The following is a 19,405-nucleotide window of genomic DNA, read 5'->3' as shown; positions in this document are numbered from 1 at the left end:
CCCAAATATTAAAATTGGAATTCCTTTTAAAATGTTGAATTCGGCAGCACGTCGCTGTGGGGTCAGACTGCGCATAGTATAGTAGAGGTTAGCAAAGCCATTTCAGGTGACAAACAATAAACAAACATGAATACAAAACTAAATATGCCAGTGTACTGTGGCACCCCATATGAAATTGTTTGTACTCCTGCCTTTTGTGCAACCATATGCACACAATATGCAGGTATCCTTATTTTTTTGTGCTGTCTACAAGAAATCTGTTTTGTGTGTGGGAAATTATTGGTTAATTTCTTTGATCACTGATTTTTGTGTGAAACTGACAGTTCATCTTGTGCATTAATACATTATATACCTGTTTCGAATTTGAAATTAACCACATTATAGTTTTATGATGTGTGTATGAAACTTTAGGTTTTTTTCTATTCCTCCAATGTTAAGAGCCACTGGTCAGGTGACAGGGACGCCAGTTTAAGCCCAGTCACTTCATCTTTCTCCGATCCCTCGGCGTTCCAAAGCCAACTGAGAGTCATAGTCTCTCCAGCATGTCCTGGGTCGTCCACAGGGCCTCCTCCAAGTGAGACATGGCTTGCGCTTCCGTAGTGAGGTGAATCCAAAGTTTGGCCGGATCCATCCTAACGCAATCTACCTCATCAAGCTCCCCTCGATGTGAAGGAGCAGTGGCTTGACTCTGCCCCTTCTGGATGACCATCTCACCCTCATCAGGGGGAGACAACAAACCTTGTGGAGGAAACAAAGTTTGGCTTCTTATATTCAGTATTTTTTTTCTTTCATGACAGCCTGTGACCATAGGTGAATTAAGACCTTCACCTTTCAGCTCAGCTCCTCCACGACAGACCAATACAAAGTTTGGGTCGGTGCAGACGCCGCACCAATGCACTAGCACATCAAACTCAGCAGCGGACCTCTCCAATAGGAGTTGAAGATTTTGGCTTGATGAACCCAATCAAACCACATAAGCTCCACAAGACAGAGATTAAATACTGTGGTCACCCAACCAGACCCCTTCAGTGCCTTTGCTACACCTCCAAATTATGTCCATCAGAGTTATGAACAGAATCTGGTTCAGTTTTGTGCTTTTGTTGTGTTTTTGTAAATAGTAATGAAAATTTAAATTAAAAGTAATATAAATACTATTATGGCCTGCATATATATTGGTATTTTATCTGTTGGAATTTTTTTTTATATACAGTGAAGAAAATAAGTATTTGAACATAATATAAGATAATCTAAAGAAAAATCCAGTAATCACAATGGATGGGTTTTTTTTAACGATTTGTGTGATACAGCTGCAAATAACTATTTGAACACTCAGAAAACCAATGTTAATATATGGTACAGTAGCCTTTGTTTGCAGTTACAGAGGTCAACCATCTCCTGTAGTTGTTCACCAGGTTTGCACACACTGCAGGAGGGATTTTGGCCCACTCCTCCACACAGATCTTCTCTATCAGAAAAGATTCTGGGCTGTCGGTGAGAAATACGGAGTTTCAGCTTTCTCCAAATATTTTCTATTGAGTTTAGGTCTGGAGACTAGCTATGCCACGCCAGAACCTTGATATGCTTCTTATGGAGCCACTCCTTGGTTTTCCTGGCTGTGTGTTTCGGGTTATTTTCATGTTGAAAGACCCTGCCACAACCCCATCTTCAATGCTCTGACTGAGGGAAAGAGGTTGTTCCCCAAAATCTCACAATACATGGCTGCGGTTATCCTCTCCTGGATATGGTGCAGTTGTCCTTTCCCATGTGCAGAAAAACACCCCAAAAGCATGATGCTATCACCCCCATGCTTCACAGTAAGGGTGGGTGTTCTTGGGATGGAACTCATCATTCATATTCCTCCAAACACGGTCAACGGAATTATGACCAAAAAGTTCCATTTTGGTTTCATCTGACCACAAAACTTTCTCCCACGACTCCTCTGTATTATCCAAATGGTCATTGGCAATCTTAAGATGGGCCTTCTGTGCTGGTTTCAGGGTTCGCACGCGGGCCTAAAAGTCCCTAAAAACCCCTACATTTTCTAAGGTGCATTTAGGGGCTCCTAAAAGTCCTTAAAATCCGTGAAAACCGGTCAAGCCCCTAAAAAGGCCTTAAATTAGAAAAAAATCAAAGGGAGGACCTCTACCGCCAAAAGTCTCCCTAAAAAATAAATCTTTTATTTAAAAAAAAAAAAGCGATCCGTCTGGCGTCCAAATCAGCCGGAAATTGTCAACGGAAGTCACCGTGTTGACAACTAGTCACCATCTTGTCGATATTCCATTGTTTGTTTCCGTGAGTAGGCATTCCACTTCGTCTTTGTTACGACGTAGCGTAGTTCTTTCATCGATCCAACCTGTATCACAGGGAAGTGCATTTTTCAAGAAGCTTGGGTTGAAAGTAAGGAGTTTGTAAGCTGGGTTCGTCGAGATCCAAAAGATCGGCACGTTTTACTGCCATCTGTACAAGCAGAGTTACCAGCTTGAAAAGATGGGCGTCAAAGCGCTGGAGTCGCACGGAAAAACAGGAGACACGCTGATTTGGCGAAGACTCATCTTCCGTTGGCATGAATCTTTTACGAAAATATCAAGATAGTGAAGCATCAACTTCAGGCAGTGGTACTAGCAGTGCATGCGCACTAGGGATCGCAACAAACCGCTTACTTCCATAACCGGTTTTAACCGAACAGCTGTAGCAAAAAAACGGTACCATAGTGGTGTTCACATAATTCACCCGCGGGACCTCGAGTTGGGGTGCAGGGTTCCGCACGGACTGTTTTTGTTGTTGCTCTTCCGGAGTGACGAGTTCAGAGTCTTCCCCGGTATGCGAGTAGTGTTTTGATGTCTGCCAATAAAACAAGTTTACTCCCATACTTTGGAGCATTTCCTCGATGCCATGTTTGATGTTTCTTTGATTTAACTGAATGTTCTTTTGAGTCCAACTTTACTCTTAACAGCGAAACTTGAAAAAAGTGCAAATGATGTTGAAAAAAGAGCGCAATGTGGCGTACCGAAACCGAAAGAAATGATTGGAAATTTTAACTTATTTCGAAAGTCCGATTGCGGTTTTGGTTTTTAAAAAAAAATAAATAAAAAAGCCGGTTATAACCGGTTATTTGTAGCCGGTTGTGATTCCTAATGTGCACCTACAGTTGTCCAGCCAGAAGTCAGGCTTTATGAACGTAGTTCAATACACAAAGACGGACTCGTTAAAGGCAGAGATCGTGTGGACTTTAAAAGTGATCTGCAGCCATTACAGTTACAAATCTTGTGAAAATTTGAAAGTGTTTGCAGTCATGTTCTCAGACAGTGACATTGCTAAAAACTACCACTGTTGGGAAAGGAAGACTTCGTACCTGGCTACATTTGGCATCGCTGCCCACTTTTCATCTCTCCTGCCTCAAATCCAAAAAAAGCCAGAATAGAGACTGACATATCAGTGCTTATTGAGAAGGCTGACAGGCTATGTGAGGAGGCAGAAGAGAAGAGGAATCTAAGGTTTATCACCGAGTTCAATGCACTCAGAGGCAGAGCAAAGGACAAGAGAGCCACTTTGGCACCTCTGCAACAACAAATAGAGGAGGCACTGGGTCGGCTCAAGGAGCTAGAGTAGGGGTGCTGATACAGACATCAGTAGAAGACATTTGTGTAGATTGATGCAATTGTAGTTAGAATCTGTTTTTCTGTATACTGTTATGTGAAGACGTTGACAATGGTCATATCAATGAGAACTACCACAAGGGGCGACAGGTGATCACTGTCACAGGTACTGAGGTACTGGAACATTTGATGAACCAAGAACGGTTTGTCACCATTGGGTGAGTCTTTTTTCCGTACTCTTGATTTCCCACGATGGCCCTAAATTTTTCGTGTCAGCCCCCAAGAAAAGCCCTAAAAATCCCTTGAATTTTTTTGGTCAGACTGAGTATGAACCCTGTGGTTTAAGCAGGGAAACCTTACATGCCATGAATGATTTCAAACCATTACATCTTAGTGTATTACCAACAGTCACCTTGCTAACGGTGGTCCCAGCTCTTTTCAGGTCATTGACCAAGTCCTGTCGTGAAGTCGTGGGCTGATTCCTCACCTTTCTAAGGATCATTTAGACCCCACAAGGTGATATCTTGCATGGAGCTCCACTCCGATTGAGAGTGACCGTCATGTTTAGCTTCTTCCATTTTGTAATGATTGCTCCAACAGTAGACCTTTTTTCACCAAGCTGCTTGGGAATTTCTCCGTAGCTCTTTCCAGCCGTGTGGAGTTGTACAATTGTCTCTGGTGTCTTTGGACAGCTCTTTGGTCTTGGGCATGTTGAAAGTTTGAGTCTCACAGATTGTATAGTGTGGACAGGTGTCTTTATGTAGCTTACCACCTCACACACATGTATCTGATTCAGGATAATACATGGAGTGGAGGTAGACTTCTAAAGGCGGACAAACAGGTCTTTGAACAGGCGCTCCTATTTCTTGGGTTGAGGGCACCGAGGTGGTTGTTGTTGTAATACCCAGAGTTGCTGCGTCGACGTAGACAATTGTGCGAAAGTGTTATAGCCGTAAGAAAGCCGCCTCAGTCGGTCGCCGCCATAGATCTTCTGCCCTGAGTGTAGTAGGGCGCGCCGGGCAGTTGAACAAGTGCTGTGTATCGTGTGGCACTGTGCCACAGTCCGGGCAGACGGCGGCAACTGTGTCGTTGAGGCGGTGTTTGTAGCTATTCAGCAGGCGACAGAAGCCTGAGCATCGTTGGGCGAGGATGGAGCGTGCTTCCCAAGGCAAAGACCGTTCGCCGTCGTGAATTGGAGGCAGGTAGCTCCCGAGGACGATTTTGGGCTTGTCGGCCGGCCTGGTGTTGGTGACGGCCGATGTATGGAGTTCAGTTAGTCAGCGCTTGTATTGTTGGTTGTGTAGCCGTCCGTTGGTCTGTCGTCGTAGATTTTGAGACGCTGTGGTCGTACTTGACAGACCAGGTCGCTGTTTGGATGACCCGGTCGATGGCATTGAAGCAAATACTGCCTAGACAGCAGTTCACTCTGTTGACAGACGTGCAGGGTCTTGCTTTCAACGTGCAGGTGATCGGTGGAGGACATCAGGTGGCAGCCCGTGACGCAGCGGAGGGCTGCATTTTGGCTGGCTTGAAGTTCCTTCCAACGGCTGTCAGCTAGGTTCGGTGACCAGATCAGGGCAGCATAGTTGAGTAGGGGCCGTCTGATGGCTTTGTAACTAGTGGCTTGCACCTCTTTGTTGGCAGCCCAGGCGGCACCACCAAGTGCTTTCAGCCGTGCAGCAGTGACTTGACGTCTTTGGCATGTGCGGCAAACATAAAACGGGTGTCGAAAGTCACACCAAGCAACTTCGGCTGGTTCACCGTTGGAATTGCGTTGCCGGAGATTTTAATTCCAAGGTCGAGGTTGAATTCGGCCTTCCAGTTGGTGAAGAGGGTGCGGTAGATTTTGGCGCCGACAGTTTGAGGTTACGATCCGTGAATGGTTAGGGTTTGCACGTGGCCCTAAAAGTCCCTAAAAAACCCTAAATTTTCGAAGGTGCATTTAAGGACTCCTGAAAGTCCTTAAAATCCGTGAAAAACGGTCAAGCCCCTAAAAAGGCCTTAAATAAAAAAAAAAATCAAAGGGAGGACCTCTAACCGCCAAAATTCTCCCTAAAAAATAATCTATTTAAAAAAAATAAATAAAATAGCGATCCGTCTGGCGTCCAAAACAACCAGAAATTGTCAACGGAAGTCCGTGTTGACAACTAGTCGCCATCTTGTCGATATTGCATTGTTTGTTTCCGTGAGGTGCTGATTCTCATCTTAGCCATTTTACACTCGGCCGGGAGCCGCTCCAGTGGGCATTGGAGATCACGGCTTGATATAGCCAACAAAACCACATCATCTGCAAAGAGCAGAGATGCGATCCTGGGACCGGACACTCTACGCTTTAGCTGAGATTCTGTCCATAAAAGTTACGAACAAAATTGGTGACAAAGGGCAGCCTCGGCAGGCAGAGTCCAACTCTCATCAGAAATGAGTCCAACTTATTGCCGGCAATGCGGACCAAACTGACACCGGTAGTACAGAGACCAAGCAGCCCGTATCATGGGGTTCGGTACCCCATACTCCCGAAGAACCACCCCCCACAGGACTCCCCGAGAGACATGGTTGAACTCCTTCTCTAAGTCCACATGAGCAAAACTCCCATGCACTCTTGAGTATCCTGCCGAGGGTGTATAGATGGTCCACTGTCCCACAGCCAGGACGAAAACCACATTGCTCCTCCAGAATCTGATATTCGACTTCCCAACAGACCCTCCTCTCCAGCACCTGGAGTCCCAAGAGGGAGTGCTCTCCAGACTCCCTCCAAAGACTCCAAATAGGGTGGGTACTCAGAACTGTTTGTCACATAGGCACAAACAACAATCAGAACCCATACCCCTACCCAAAAGCGGAGGGAGGCTACCCTCTCATTCACCAAGGTAAACCTCAGCGTACAGGCCCCGAGCCAGGGAGCAGTAAGTATACCCACACCTCCTCGGTTCTTCTCACTGTGGGTAACTCCAGAGTCGAACAGAGTCAAACCCCTCTCAAGAGGACTGCGACCAGAGCCCTAGTGGTGCGTAAAGGCGAGTCCGACCATATCTCTGTGGAACGTCTCGACCTCACGCACCAACTTGGGTTTCATCCCTACCAAAGTGGTGACATTTCATGTCCCTCGAGCTAGTTTTCTGTAGCCAGGGATCGGATCGCCAAGGTTCCCTGCCTTTGGTCACCACCCAGCTCACATCGTACCTAACCCCTATGCCCCCTCTCACAGGTGGTGAACCCATGGGAAGGGGGACCCATATTACCAGGAAGATGCTACGTGGTAGCCAATAGGAGGGCTGCTGTGTTGCACCACACATACCAAGACACAGGATGTCCATCATGGCAAAAGATTGACTTCTCCCCTAGCCAATATGATGCCAGTAAGATGCTCTGGCGGTGGTCAGTTTGATAGCAGCTCAAACCAAGTTACAGTACAGGATGTTTACGTTCGGTGGAATCAGGCAACATTTTTTTCCTTTCGTATCCTGAATTTCTTGCGTAACTAGAAACAAAAAAATTCTGCACAGGCCTTTTTTCAGCCAGCACATGTCAAGGCCCATCTTAAGTTTGCCAATGACCATTTGGATAATGCGGAGGAGTCATAGGAGAAAGTTTTGTGGTCAGATGAGACCAAAATTGGACTTTTTGGTCATAATTCCACTAAACATGTTTGGAGGAAGATGAATGAGTTCCATCCCTACTGTGAAGCATGGGGGTGGTTGCATCATGCTTTGGGGGTGTTTTTCTGCATATGGGACAGGACGACTGCCTTGTATTAAGGAAAGGATGACCGCGATTTTGGGGAACAACCTCTTTCCCTCAGTCAGAGCATTGACATTGTGTTTCAACATGACAATGACCCGAGGCACACAGCCAGGAAAACCAAGGAGTGGCTTCGTGAAAAACATATCAAGGTTCTCGCGTGGCCTAGCCAGTCTCCAGACCTAAACACAATAGAACATCTTTGTTTCTCAGCGACAAACCCATTGTGATGTCTGGATTTTTCTTTTTAGATTATCTCTCTTGCCGTGGACATGCACTTATAATGACAATTTCAGAACCCTCCATGATTTCTAAGTGGTTGTTTGAATACTTATTTTCTTCACTGTAACTATGCACTGACAAATACAATAAAACAATACAGATTAACCAATGAAAATCCGGTATTTTGTTTCTGTCATCCAACAGAATTACCTTGAAAAAGATATTTATGAAGATGGTATAGAAAAAAATTATTTTACCTTGAACTAAATTTTATTGGACAACATTTTGAGGGAATTGCTGCAATCGATTAGTGATTGCTGTAACTCTCACCCAAACTCCTGTAGACAGGTATTTTGGCTCACAATTCATGAGCTAAGTGATTCAACCTTCTCAAGTTTAAAGTGCCTTCCCCAGACTGCAGGGGTTCTTTCAATTTCTATATTTCTTATATTTGGACTCTTCAGAATAGTCTTTTTAACCATTTTGTTCTTTTATTAGCTGTGTTTGTGTCTTGAGTCTGTTGGTAGACCAATGATCTGCAACTGTTGTCAATTTTTTTTTACCTCAGGAAAAACAATTTGTTCTGGAATGCCTTGATAGTCTTAAGATTTCATTGCACGCAGCACAATTTCAAAACACCCATTCAGTCAAGCACCCCAAGAACATAACTAAGCTTGGTGTTCACAGTCGGTATAGCGCTCATAGTTTTTTCACATGGCACAGGAAAAATTGTTGGTCCCTTTGAGAGAATTTGCTACATGTTGAAAAGCCACGTTTCTTGGACAATTTTCTAGGGCAAATTCAAAAGAGACCTTGACTCTCTCAAATACCAATCTCAAGTTATTTCTTATTTAGTGATAAACTGACAATTCTTGTCCTGACAATAGGGATTTTGAAAGTGATTGCTAGAAAGGGAATATTAACGTATTTGAACTTGATTCTGTTCAGTGCCTCTGTTTTGGATCGCCTCAATGCCCTCCTAGAACCTGGTGGTTCTCTCACGATCAATGAACGTGGAGTAATAGATGGGAAGACCCCAATAATTACACCACACCCTAACTTCAGGTAGTATTCAAGTTAAGTTTCTTTTTTTAATCATCATGAATAACATATTTTAACTGAGCAGGTTGTTCCTGACAATGGACCCTGTGCATGGGGAGCTCTCCAGGGCTATGAGAAACAGAGGGGTAGAGATTTACATCCCTGGGGAAAATGACGGAATCTCCTGGGACACACTGGATTTAAAAACATTGCTTCACACTGCAGGAGTGACTGGGGATTCTGTGTGTAATTTGCTAATTGAAATCCACAAAAGCATCAAATCTGCATTATGGGGTGAGTATTAGCAACACATTTTCATGATACAGTTGGCTACTATGGCAGTGTGCAAAACAAAATACTGCTTTCATTGGTTTAGGTTCCCCTGTGTCATCGGTTGCCTCAATGTTCCATGCTGCCACTCTGCTGTGCTCCCAGCTACAGAGAGGTGTGGATTTGCCTAGTGCACTGCAGCATGCCTGTCAAGAGGCTTACTCCTTCAGTCAGTGCACTACTGCCACCCAAAAGGTATCATGTACACTAATCCCTTGTTTTTTTGCGGTTAATTTGGACCACAACCTCTCACGAAAAGTAAAAAATGCAAAGTTGTGCGGTATGTTGATGTGGGTATCAGAACGTTTAAAATATGTAAAAAGTATTCATACTTTGAAAAGGTATTTCGTTCAATATTTACAAAAAAAACCTATGAACCCTATAAATGTAATATATGCAGTTTTAGAAATACAGTGAAGAAAACTATTTGAACACCCTGCTATATTGCAAGTTCTCCCTTTTAGAAATCATAGAGGGGTCTGAAATTTTCATCGTAGGTGAGAGAGATAATCTAAAAAGAAAAATCCAGAAATCACAATGTATTTTTTTAAACAAATTATTTGTGTGATACAGGTGCAAATAAGTATTTGAACATCTGAGAAAACAATTTGGTACATTAGCCTTTGTTTGCAATTGCAGAGGTCAAACATTTCCTGTGGTTGTTCACGAGGTTTGCATACACTGCAAGAGGGATTTTGGCCACTCCTCCACACAGATCTTTCTCGAGATCAGACGGGTTTCTAGGCTGTCGCTGAGAAACACGGAGTTTCAGCTCCCTCCAAAGATAATCAATTGAGTTTAGGTCTGGAGACGAGCTAGGCCATCCCAGAACCTTGATATGCTTGTGAGGGAACCACTTCTTGGTTTTCCTGGCTGTGTACTTTGGGTCATTGTCATGTTGAAAGACCCACCCACAACCCCATCTTCAATGCACTGACTGAGGGGAAGAGGTTGTTCCCCAAGATCTCACAATACATGACCGTGGTCATCCTCTCCTGAATACAGGGCAGTTGTCCTGTCCCACGTGCAGAAAAACCCCCAAAGCATGATGCTACCACCCCCATGCTTCACAGTAGGAATGGTGTTCTTGGGATGAACTCATCATTCGTCTTCCTCCAAACACGGTTTGTGGAATTAAGAGTTTCATTTTGGTCTCATCTGACCACAAAACTCTCTCCTATGACTCCTCTGTATCATCCAATTGGTCATTGGCAAACTTAAGTGCTGGTTTAAGCAGGGGAACTTTCTGTGTCATGCATGTCATGCATTTCAAACCATGACATCTTAGTGTATGGAAACGGTGGTCCCAGCTCTTTTCAGGTCATTGACCAAGTCCTGTCGTGTAGTTCTGGGCTGATTCCTCACCTTTCTCATTCACACTCTGAGGTGATATCTTGCACGGGGCTCCACTCCGATTGAGCTTGACAGTCATGTTTAGCTTCTTCCATTTTCTAATGATTGCTCCATCAGTGGACCTTTTTTTTTTTTTTTTTTTTAAACCAACCATTTTAAACCAAGCTGCTTGGCAATTTCTCTGTAGCCCTTCCCAGCCGTGTGGAGTTGTACAATTTTGTCTCTAGTGTGTTTGGACAGGTCTTTGGTCTTGGCCATATTGAATGTTTGTGTCTTACTAATTGAATGGGGTGGACAGGTGTCTTTATGCAGCTGACAATCTCACACAGGTGTTTCTGATTCAGGATATTACATGGAGTGTTGGTGGACTTTTAAAGGCGGACTAACAGGTCTTTGAGGGTCAGAATTCTAGCTGACAGACAGGTGTTCCAATACTTATTTGCTGCTGAATCACACAAATCTTCTTCTTTTCCTTTCGGCTTGTCCCGTTAGGGGTCGCCACAGCGTGTCATCTTTTGCCATCTTAGCCTATCTCCTGCATCTTCCTCTCGAACCCCAACTGCCCTCATGTCTTCCCTCACCACATCCATAAACCTTCTCTTAGGTCTTCCTCTCGCCCTTTTGCCTGGGAGCTCCATCCTCAGCATCCTTCTACCAATATACTCACTCTCTCGCCTCTGAACATGTCCAAACCATCGAAGTCTGCTCTCTCGAATCTTGTCTCCAAAACATCCAGCTTTGGCCGTCCCTCGAATGAGCTCATTTCTAATCCTATCCAACCTGGTCACTCCGAGCGAGAACCTCAACATCTTCATTTCTGCCACCTCCAGTTCAGCTTCCTGTTGTTTCTTCAGTGCCACCGTCTCTAATCCGTACATCATGGCCGGCCTCACCACTGTTTTGTAAACTTTGCCCTTCATCCTAGCAGACACTCTTCTGTCACATAACACACCAGACACCTTTCGCCAGCTGTTCCAACCTGCTTGGACCCGTTTCTTCACTTCCTGACCACACTCTCCATTGCTCTGTATTGTTGACCCCAAGTATTTGAAGTCGTCCACCCTCGCTATCTCTTCTCCCTGTAGCCTCACTCTTCCCCCTCCACTTTTCTCATTCACGCACATATATTCTGTTTTACTTCAGCTAATCTTCATTCCTCTCCTTTCCAGTGCATGTCTCCATCTTTCCAATTGTTCCTCTGCGTGCTCCCTGCTTTCACTGCATATGACAATATCATCTGCGAACATCATGGTCCAAGGGGATTCCAGTCTAACCTCATCTGTCAGCCTATCCATTACCACTGCAAACAGGAAGGGGCTCAGAGCTGATCCCTGATGCAGTCCCACCTCTACCTTAAATTCCTCTGTCACACCTAAGGCACACCTCACCATTGTTCTGCTGCCATCATACATGTCCTGTACTATTTTAACATACTTCTCTGCCACACCAGACTTACGCATGCAGTACCACAGTTCCTCTCTTGGTACTCTGTCATAGGCTTTCTCTAGATCCACAAAGACACAATGTAGCTCCTTCTGACTTTCTCTGTACTTTTCCACGAGCATCCTCAAGGCAAATAATGCATCTGTGGTACTCTTTCTAGGCATGAAACCATACTGTTGCTCGCAGATACTTACTTCTGTCCTGAGTCTAGCCTCCACTACTCTTTCCCATAACTTCATTGTGTGGCTCATCAACTTTATTCCTCTATAGTTCCCACAGCTCTGAACATCCCCTTTGTTCTTAAAAATGGGAACTAGAACACTTTTCCTCCATTCTTCAGGCATCTTTTCGCCCGCTAGTATTCTGTTGAATAAGTTGGTCAAAAACTCCACAGCCATCTCTCCAAATTGCTTCCATACCTCTACCGGTATGTCATCAGGACCAACTGCCTTTCCATTTTTCATCCTTTGTAGTGCCTTTCTGACTTCCCCCTTAGTAATCATTTCCACTTCCTGGTCCTTCACTCTTGCCTCTTCAACTCTTCCTTCTCTCTCATTTTCTTCATTCATCAACTTCTCAAAGTATTCTTTCCATCTATTTAGTACACTACCGGCACCAGTCAACACATTTCCATCTCTATCCTTAATCACCCTTACCTGCTGCACATCCTTCCCATCTCTATCCCTCTGTCTGGCCAACCTGTAGAGATCCTTTTCTCCTTCTTTCGTGTCCAACCTGGTGTACATGTCTTCATATGCCTCTTGTTTAGCCTTTGCCACCTCTACCTTTGCCCTACGTCGCATCTCGATGTACTCCTTTCGCCTCTCCTCAGTCCTCTCAGTATCCCACTTCTTCTTCGCTAATCTCTTTCCTTGTATGACTCCCTGTATTTTGGGGTTCCACCACCAAGTCTCCTTCTCCCCTTTCCTACCAGATGACACACCAAGTACTCTCCTGCCTGTCTCTCTGATCACCTTGGCTGTCGTCGTCCAGTCTTCCGGGAGCTTCGGTTGTCCATCGAGAGCCTGTCTCACCTCTTTCCGGAAGGCCGCACGACATTCTTCCTTTCTCAGCTTCCACCACATGGTTCTCTGCTCTACCTTTGTCTTCTTAATCTTCCTACCCACCACCAGAATCATCCTACATACTACCATCCTATGCTGTCGAGCTACACTCTCCCCTACCACTACTTTACAGTCAGTAACCTCCTTCAGATTACATCGTCTGCACAAAATATAATCTACCTGCGTGGTTCTACCTCCGCTCTTGTAGGTCACTATATGTTCCTCCCTCTTCTGGAAATAAGTGTTCACTACAGCCATCTCCATCCTTTTTGCAAAGTCCACCACCATCTGCCCTTCAAAGTTCCTTTCCTGGATGCCGTACTTACCCATCACTTCTTCATCGCCCCTGTTTCCTTTACCAATATGTCCATTACAATCTGCACCAATCACAACTCTCTCGCTGTCTGGGATGCTCAGAACTACTTCATCTAGTTCCTTCCAGAATTTCTCTTTCAACTCTTGGTCACATCCTACCTGTGGTGCATAGCCGCTAACCACATTATACATAACACCCTCAATTTCAAATTTTAGTCTCATCACTCGATCTGATACTCTTTTCACCTCCAAGACATTCTTAGCCAGCTCTTCCTTTAAAATAACCCCTACTCCATTTCTCTTCCCATCTACTCCGTGGTAGAATAATTTAAACCCTGCTCCCAAACTTCTAGCCTTACTACCTTTCCACCTGCTCTCTTGGATGCACAGAATATTAACCTTTCTCCTAATCATCATGTCAACCAACTCCTGTGCTTTTCCTGTCATAGTCCCAACATTCAAAGTCCCTACACTCAGTTGTAGGCTCTGTGCATTCCTCTTTTTCTTCTGACGCTGGATCCGGTTTCCTCCTCTTCTTTGTCTTCGACCCACAGTAGCTGAATTTCCACCGACGCCCTGTAGGTTAGCAGTGCCGGGGGCGGGCGTTGTTAACCCGGGCCACGACCGATCCGGTATGGGATTCTTTAGATGAACGCTCATATTTGTTTGGCACAGTTTTTACGCCGGATGCCTTTCCTGACGCAACCCTCTGCATTTATCCGGGCTTGGGACCGGCCTACAGATTGCACTGGTTTGTGCCCCCATAGGGCTGCATTGCTGAATCACACAAATAATTCGTTAAAATCATTCATTGTAATTTCTGGATTTTTCTTTTTAGATTATCTCTCTCACAGTGGACATGCACCTTCGATGGAAAATTTCAGACCCCTCCATGATTTCTAAGTGGGAGAACTTTCAATATAGCAGGTTGTTTAAATGTTTGTTTTCTTCACTGTAATTATAAATTATAAAACACTGACTGTATATTACTGTATAGTTTTTCAGCTTTGAGATGGAGAGTTCTGTGTGTGTGTGTGTGTGTGTGTGTGTGTGTGTGCGTGTGTGCGTGTGTGCGTGCGTGCGTGCGCGCGCGCACGTGCCAGAATGTTTAAAATATGCCAACAGTACAGTATTTATACTTTGCAACTTAAGACAAAAAATACTACAGTACAGGTGTCTGGAATACGGAATCAACATGCTTCACTCGGAGAATCTTCTGCTGCAGGTGGTTGTCTATTTTACGCAACCGAGGACATTTAGAGGACAATATTTAAGGAAAGAAGACAAGAGGAACTTTTGCTTGAGAGGAGAATATAGGGGATGTGTAGCGTTACAGTCACCTGCCCCTTGTGGCCACATCTCCACAAATCCTCTTTATTTCCAAAACCTTGGTGTTCTGATTGATTTTGACCTGACTTTCAACAGTCATATCAAATCAATCAGAAAAACTGCCTTTTACCATCTGAAAAACATCTAGAGTGAAGACTTGTATGTTTCAGGTGGACCAGGAAAAGCTCATCCATGCTTGTATCTCACGTAGAGTTGACTACTGTAATGGTCTTTTGACTGGACTCCCCAAAAAGAGTATTAAACCGCAGCAGCTCATTCAGAATGCTGCAGCTTCCGTTCTGACCAGAAAAAAGCAGTCAGAGCATATAACTCCAATCCTAAAGTCCTTGTAATGGCTTCCAGTCAGGTTTAGAATAGATTTTAAAGTTTTGCTACAGGTCTATAAATCATTAAATAGTATTGGTACTGAATACATGAAAGAAATGCTTACGGAATACAAACCCAGTCGACCTCTGAGATCGACTGACTCAGGTCAAATCGTGAAGTGTAGGGTCCAAAGCAAACATGGTGAAGCAGTATTTAGCTATTATGCTCCACATAAATGGAATAAGTTGCCAACAGAGGTGAGGTCAGCCCCAAATCTGGATATTTTTAAATCCTGGTTGAAAACTTTTTTTTTTTTCCCCCTCATGCTTTTTAGAGTATTTCCACTTTTGTGTATGCAGTTTTAATTGTACTTTTCAAGATATATTTTGTTGTAATTTTGTTTTTATCCCGTTTTAAATGTTCTCTCTTATCTTATCTCTTTGTTTTCAAATACTTTTATGTACAATACATTGAGTTACCTTGTGGATGAAAAGTGCAATACAAATAAATTTGCAATGCTTTGCTTTCGGGTGGTCCGCAATGTAAGAAACAACAAACGTGTTAAACAAAGCAACCGTGACAAACAAAGCATGCGAGAGTCGATAAACAAAGCAATCGTATGCAACCGTGACAAAGCAAACACATAGCTTCTACTGAAGGGGTCACCAACGCTGTGCCCGCGGGCGAATGGTAGCCCGCGTGGACCATATAAGGCGCCCACGAGGTATGTTCTAATAATACCATAGGCCACAAATTACTATTATTTGTGTTTTAAATTCTGAATCTGACTTGCTTACGTGAATTAAAATGTTAAAATACCTGTAATGTCATTTACTACAATAAATAAAAAATATTTTATGTACGTGTAATGAACTGAGTCTGAAATTGGCCGCAAACAGGTCCCGTAGGCCTTGATACGCTCGGTGCTCACGAAGTAGCCCTCAGCCTCAAAAAGGTTGCTGAGCCCTGTTCTACTGTATAGAGAATAGAACGCAGAATGTTCGTGACACACCCGTGACGTCCCCATCCCTCTCACTATTGTTACGTTCTCTCCGTCCCACGAAATGTGCCTCTTTGTTGCATCACATTGTTTTACCACTGATAGCATCAAGCATTAAAACCAAAATGAGTTAATCCAACAGTGCTGATGGAGAAACTGAGTTTATCTTTGAGAAAAATGTGGTGTTTTCTTTGTTTTTCCTTCCTTCAAAATTCCTCTGTACAAGGTCAACACAATTATTCAACCATACAGAGGCTCGCTTCTGAGGCTGTAACGCTTTTGACATTTTTAAACCAACCTTTGCTCGCCGAAAAGCCTCTTCTTTGAGGGGGTGAATCCCTCCTTACAGCTTCAGGTTCGTCTGCACTTTCTTCAGCCTCTTCATTGGCACCCGGCCCCCTTTCTGCAATCCGCTATCCACAAAGCTAGCGCAGCTTCTTATCGAACAATTCTTATTTGCCACATGTTTGGCTTCCTTATTAAAAGTAATTGAAGCAGTTTTACGGATTTTATGTTACGCAGCATGGATTCATTCACACCAGAATGGCGCACCAGCAAAGCGTAACTTCTGCCGTCTTTGATCATGTCCAAAAGTTTTCCTTTTAACTGATTGGCATTCTCTTCCTCTTTTTCTTGGGCGCTTCGGATGATGCTTTCAAATCAGCAGAGCACTTTGGCAGAATTGTGAACACGAGGTTATCGTGCAGACATTCAACAGCATAGAAAATGGCGGAAAGGAAGGACAAGGGAAAGGGTGGAATGGAATTTGCTGAGTGAGGTTTCAATGATCCGCAGCAAATCAGCTCACGAGATAATCCACACATGCTTTCATTGGTCGATGTCACCCCGGGGACTAATAACGCGCCTTATCAATGCATCGTCCTGCAACATGCCAATCTGGCAGTTTTTTTTTTTTTTTTGGGGGGGGGGGGTGTTAGACAAAAATAATATGTAGCCCTGAAGCTGCAAAAAGTGCAGCGCGAAGTTGCGAGGAAACTCTGTATAATTAATACATTTTGAAATGCATTATTTTCAAATTCTGGCTGAGGTGACAAGATGAAGATAAACTATGGAAGCAGCCTTAGTAGCCTCAGGCTTCTTTCTCCCTGGTCACTTTGTCCAGCTCTTTCCGGGGAATCTAGGGATGTTCCCAATCCATCTGAGAGACAATCTTTTCAGAATGTCCTTGGTCTTGTCTGGGACCTCCTCCCATTCCATCAACCATATGCCTGAGGCATTTCTTCTGGTTCCTCTTGATGCGGAGGATCAGCAGCTCTACTCTGAACCCCTCCATGGTGACCAAACATACAATACGGTCTCTAATAGAGAGCCCAGACCATCTCACATTTTGGCCCCTAGTACCTGTGATCTTGTTCATTTTACCACATTTGAGCTAGTGACTATAAATCATTAATTACTACTAAATTGAGAGCTTTGTCTTCCAACTGAGCTTTTTTCACCACAATAGCCTGCTGCACAGTCTATATTACTGCAATCGCTCTACTGAATTTCTTGTACACTACCTCATCTGGTGTCTCAGGATTGGGGAGGCGATGCACATCGTCACGACTTGCATGAAGAATGTAAGAGAGATGGTAAATCAGAGGCCAGCTAGGCAGAGCGCACCTTTATGTGCGTGCGATCGACATATTGACCACACCTGAATCAAGCGATGAGGCGGATGATAGTATAGTTTTTTTTTTTCTCAACACACCGTCACGCGATCAACTAAAACTGCCTTGGTGATCGATGCAATGAGCACCCCCTGCTATAGACAATACAACCAAGATGGTAAATCTTCCTACTTGAAAAAGACTTGTAATTCCTGTATATAGTATACATAGGTGTGTGTTACTGACATAGTGAGCAGCAGTGTACACAGTTATGTACAGTCAATATTCTCTCTAAACTTCAACTGCGAATTTGCGCACTAGTCGCACACTCAAGGCAGAGGAAAACAGATCCAGCGCAGTGGACTACAGCGTGACGTCTTTTTTTTTTTTTCATTTATTTTTTTTTAAACAGCACACAGCCTCTCACCACACGCCCTACTTCTTAGTTAAAATGACACCGCTAACCTCCATTTTAAAGGGGTACATTCATAATAACATCTGCGGTATGTGAATAATAGAAGAAAAAGTGGTGAAACTGGATGAGATTTTCTCTTTTTCAGTTAAAAAGGTCTGGTCTGAAGCCAAAGAGGTACAGGATGAGATGGTGTATAATGTTAAAATTCTACCTTGGCACAGCCTAATTGAGGATGAAAGCACAAACAATACATTGCCCAAAAAGCTAATTCTGTATTTTAAAAATAGGCGGCATGATAACATTAACCCTAAAACAGTTTGGGAGCATCATTCAGCTTTCAACATGCGTTGCGAAAGATATTATGCAAGCAATAGTTCAATTTTACACCAAGAACAACAGACGGGGATATCATTGTGGGTTTAAAAAAGAAATGAAATGAAGCTGGAAGCGACATTTCAAATTTATAGTTAATAATAGTATACTTTGTGTTTGTATTGTAATGTATTTTTTTGTTTGACATTTTCAGTGTAACTTTTAATGAGCCATGTAACTTCAATGGATGACACTGATTGACCACAGTGCATATGTCTGTTGCTCATAGTGGTCAAAGGGAGAGCTCACAGACATAGTATGTTTGCTCAGACACGTAAAAAATTAGAGAGAACATTGTCTACAATATACGAAATTATAGGCACTTCTCAACAGTGTAGCAGAATAATCGGATTGGTAATGCAGACTGCTGCAAGCACAATGTGTGATAGCTGTGCTTAAAGTGCGATTTGTGCGTGAGATTAATTTCAAGTCTAGAGTCAATTGTGGTGGGTGCCAGTGAGGGATAATAATAATGAGGCCAAAGCAAGAGAGGGAGTTGAGCATCCTGACTACCTAGTGGAAGAAATTGCCTTTAAGTCTGCTGCTACGAAGTCTCTGCAATCTCCTCCCTGATGGCAGCAATTTGAACAGGAAGTGAGGTGGGTCACCTGCAATCTTCAATCCAGGTGTCCTTATGGGGGAGGCGGGTGTGATAAGTGTCCAGAAGAGAGGGGAGGGAGAGACCACTGATCTTCTCAGCTGCTCTCATAATGCAGAATCTTGCGGCGGGAGGTGTTACACACAGCCGTACCACATGGTGATGCTGCTGTCCAGGATGCTCTCGATCATCTCTCTGTAATAGGAGATCATGATGGGTTCCGGGACCCTTGCTCTTTTTAGTTTCCGCAGGAAGTAGAGCCACTTTTGAGCCTTTTTAGACAGTGCTTTGGTGTTAGTGGTCCAGGAGAGTCTTCGGAGATGTGTACACCTGGGAAATTGACACTGCTCACCCGCTCAACCAGAGCACCCTTGATGGTTAGCGGCCGATGCTGCACCTGCCCTCTCCTGAAATCCACTATGATCGCTTTATTCTTCTCCATGTTCAGGTGGAGATTATTGTCCTTGCACCACATCGCCCAGTGGCTCATCTGCCTCCTTTAGCTTGTCTCGTTGTTGTTGAAGAGGACCACCGCTGTTGTTGTCTGTCAATTTGATGAAGAGGTTGGAGTAGGATGTGAGTGCGCAGTCGTGAGTCATCAGAGTGAAGAGGAGGGGGCTCAGGACACACCCTTTGTTTGCAAGGACAG

General features: G+C 44.0%; 1 protein-coding gene across 5 annotated transcripts in view; it reads left to right on the top strand.

Moving 5' to 3' along the window:
• The window catches only part of mdn1 (midasin AAA ATPase 1), a 326,227-nt gene that overhangs the window by 180,735 nt on the left and 126,087 nt on the right, over positions 1-19,405 (top strand). For all 5 annotated transcript variants that reach the window (XM_061812802.1, XM_061812803.1, XM_061812800.1 and 2 more), the window contains 3 exons: positions 8,505-8,621; positions 8,683-8,891; positions 8,974-9,122. In XM_061812802.1, the coding sequence (XP_061668786.1) occupies positions 8,505-8,621; positions 8,683-8,891; positions 8,974-9,122 (475 nt within the window). The remainder of the gene's footprint in view (positions 1-8,504; positions 8,622-8,682; positions 8,892-8,973; positions 9,123-19,405) is intronic.

Source organism: Syngnathoides biaculeatus, chromosome 23, assembly GCF_019802595.1.
Source record: "Syngnathoides biaculeatus isolate LvHL_M chromosome 23, ASM1980259v1, whole genome shotgun sequence".
Classification (NCBI taxonomy): Eukaryota; Metazoa; Chordata; class Actinopteri; order Syngnathiformes; family Syngnathidae; genus Syngnathoides; species Syngnathoides biaculeatus.
This window is presented reverse-complemented; position numbering and strand designations above follow the sequence as displayed.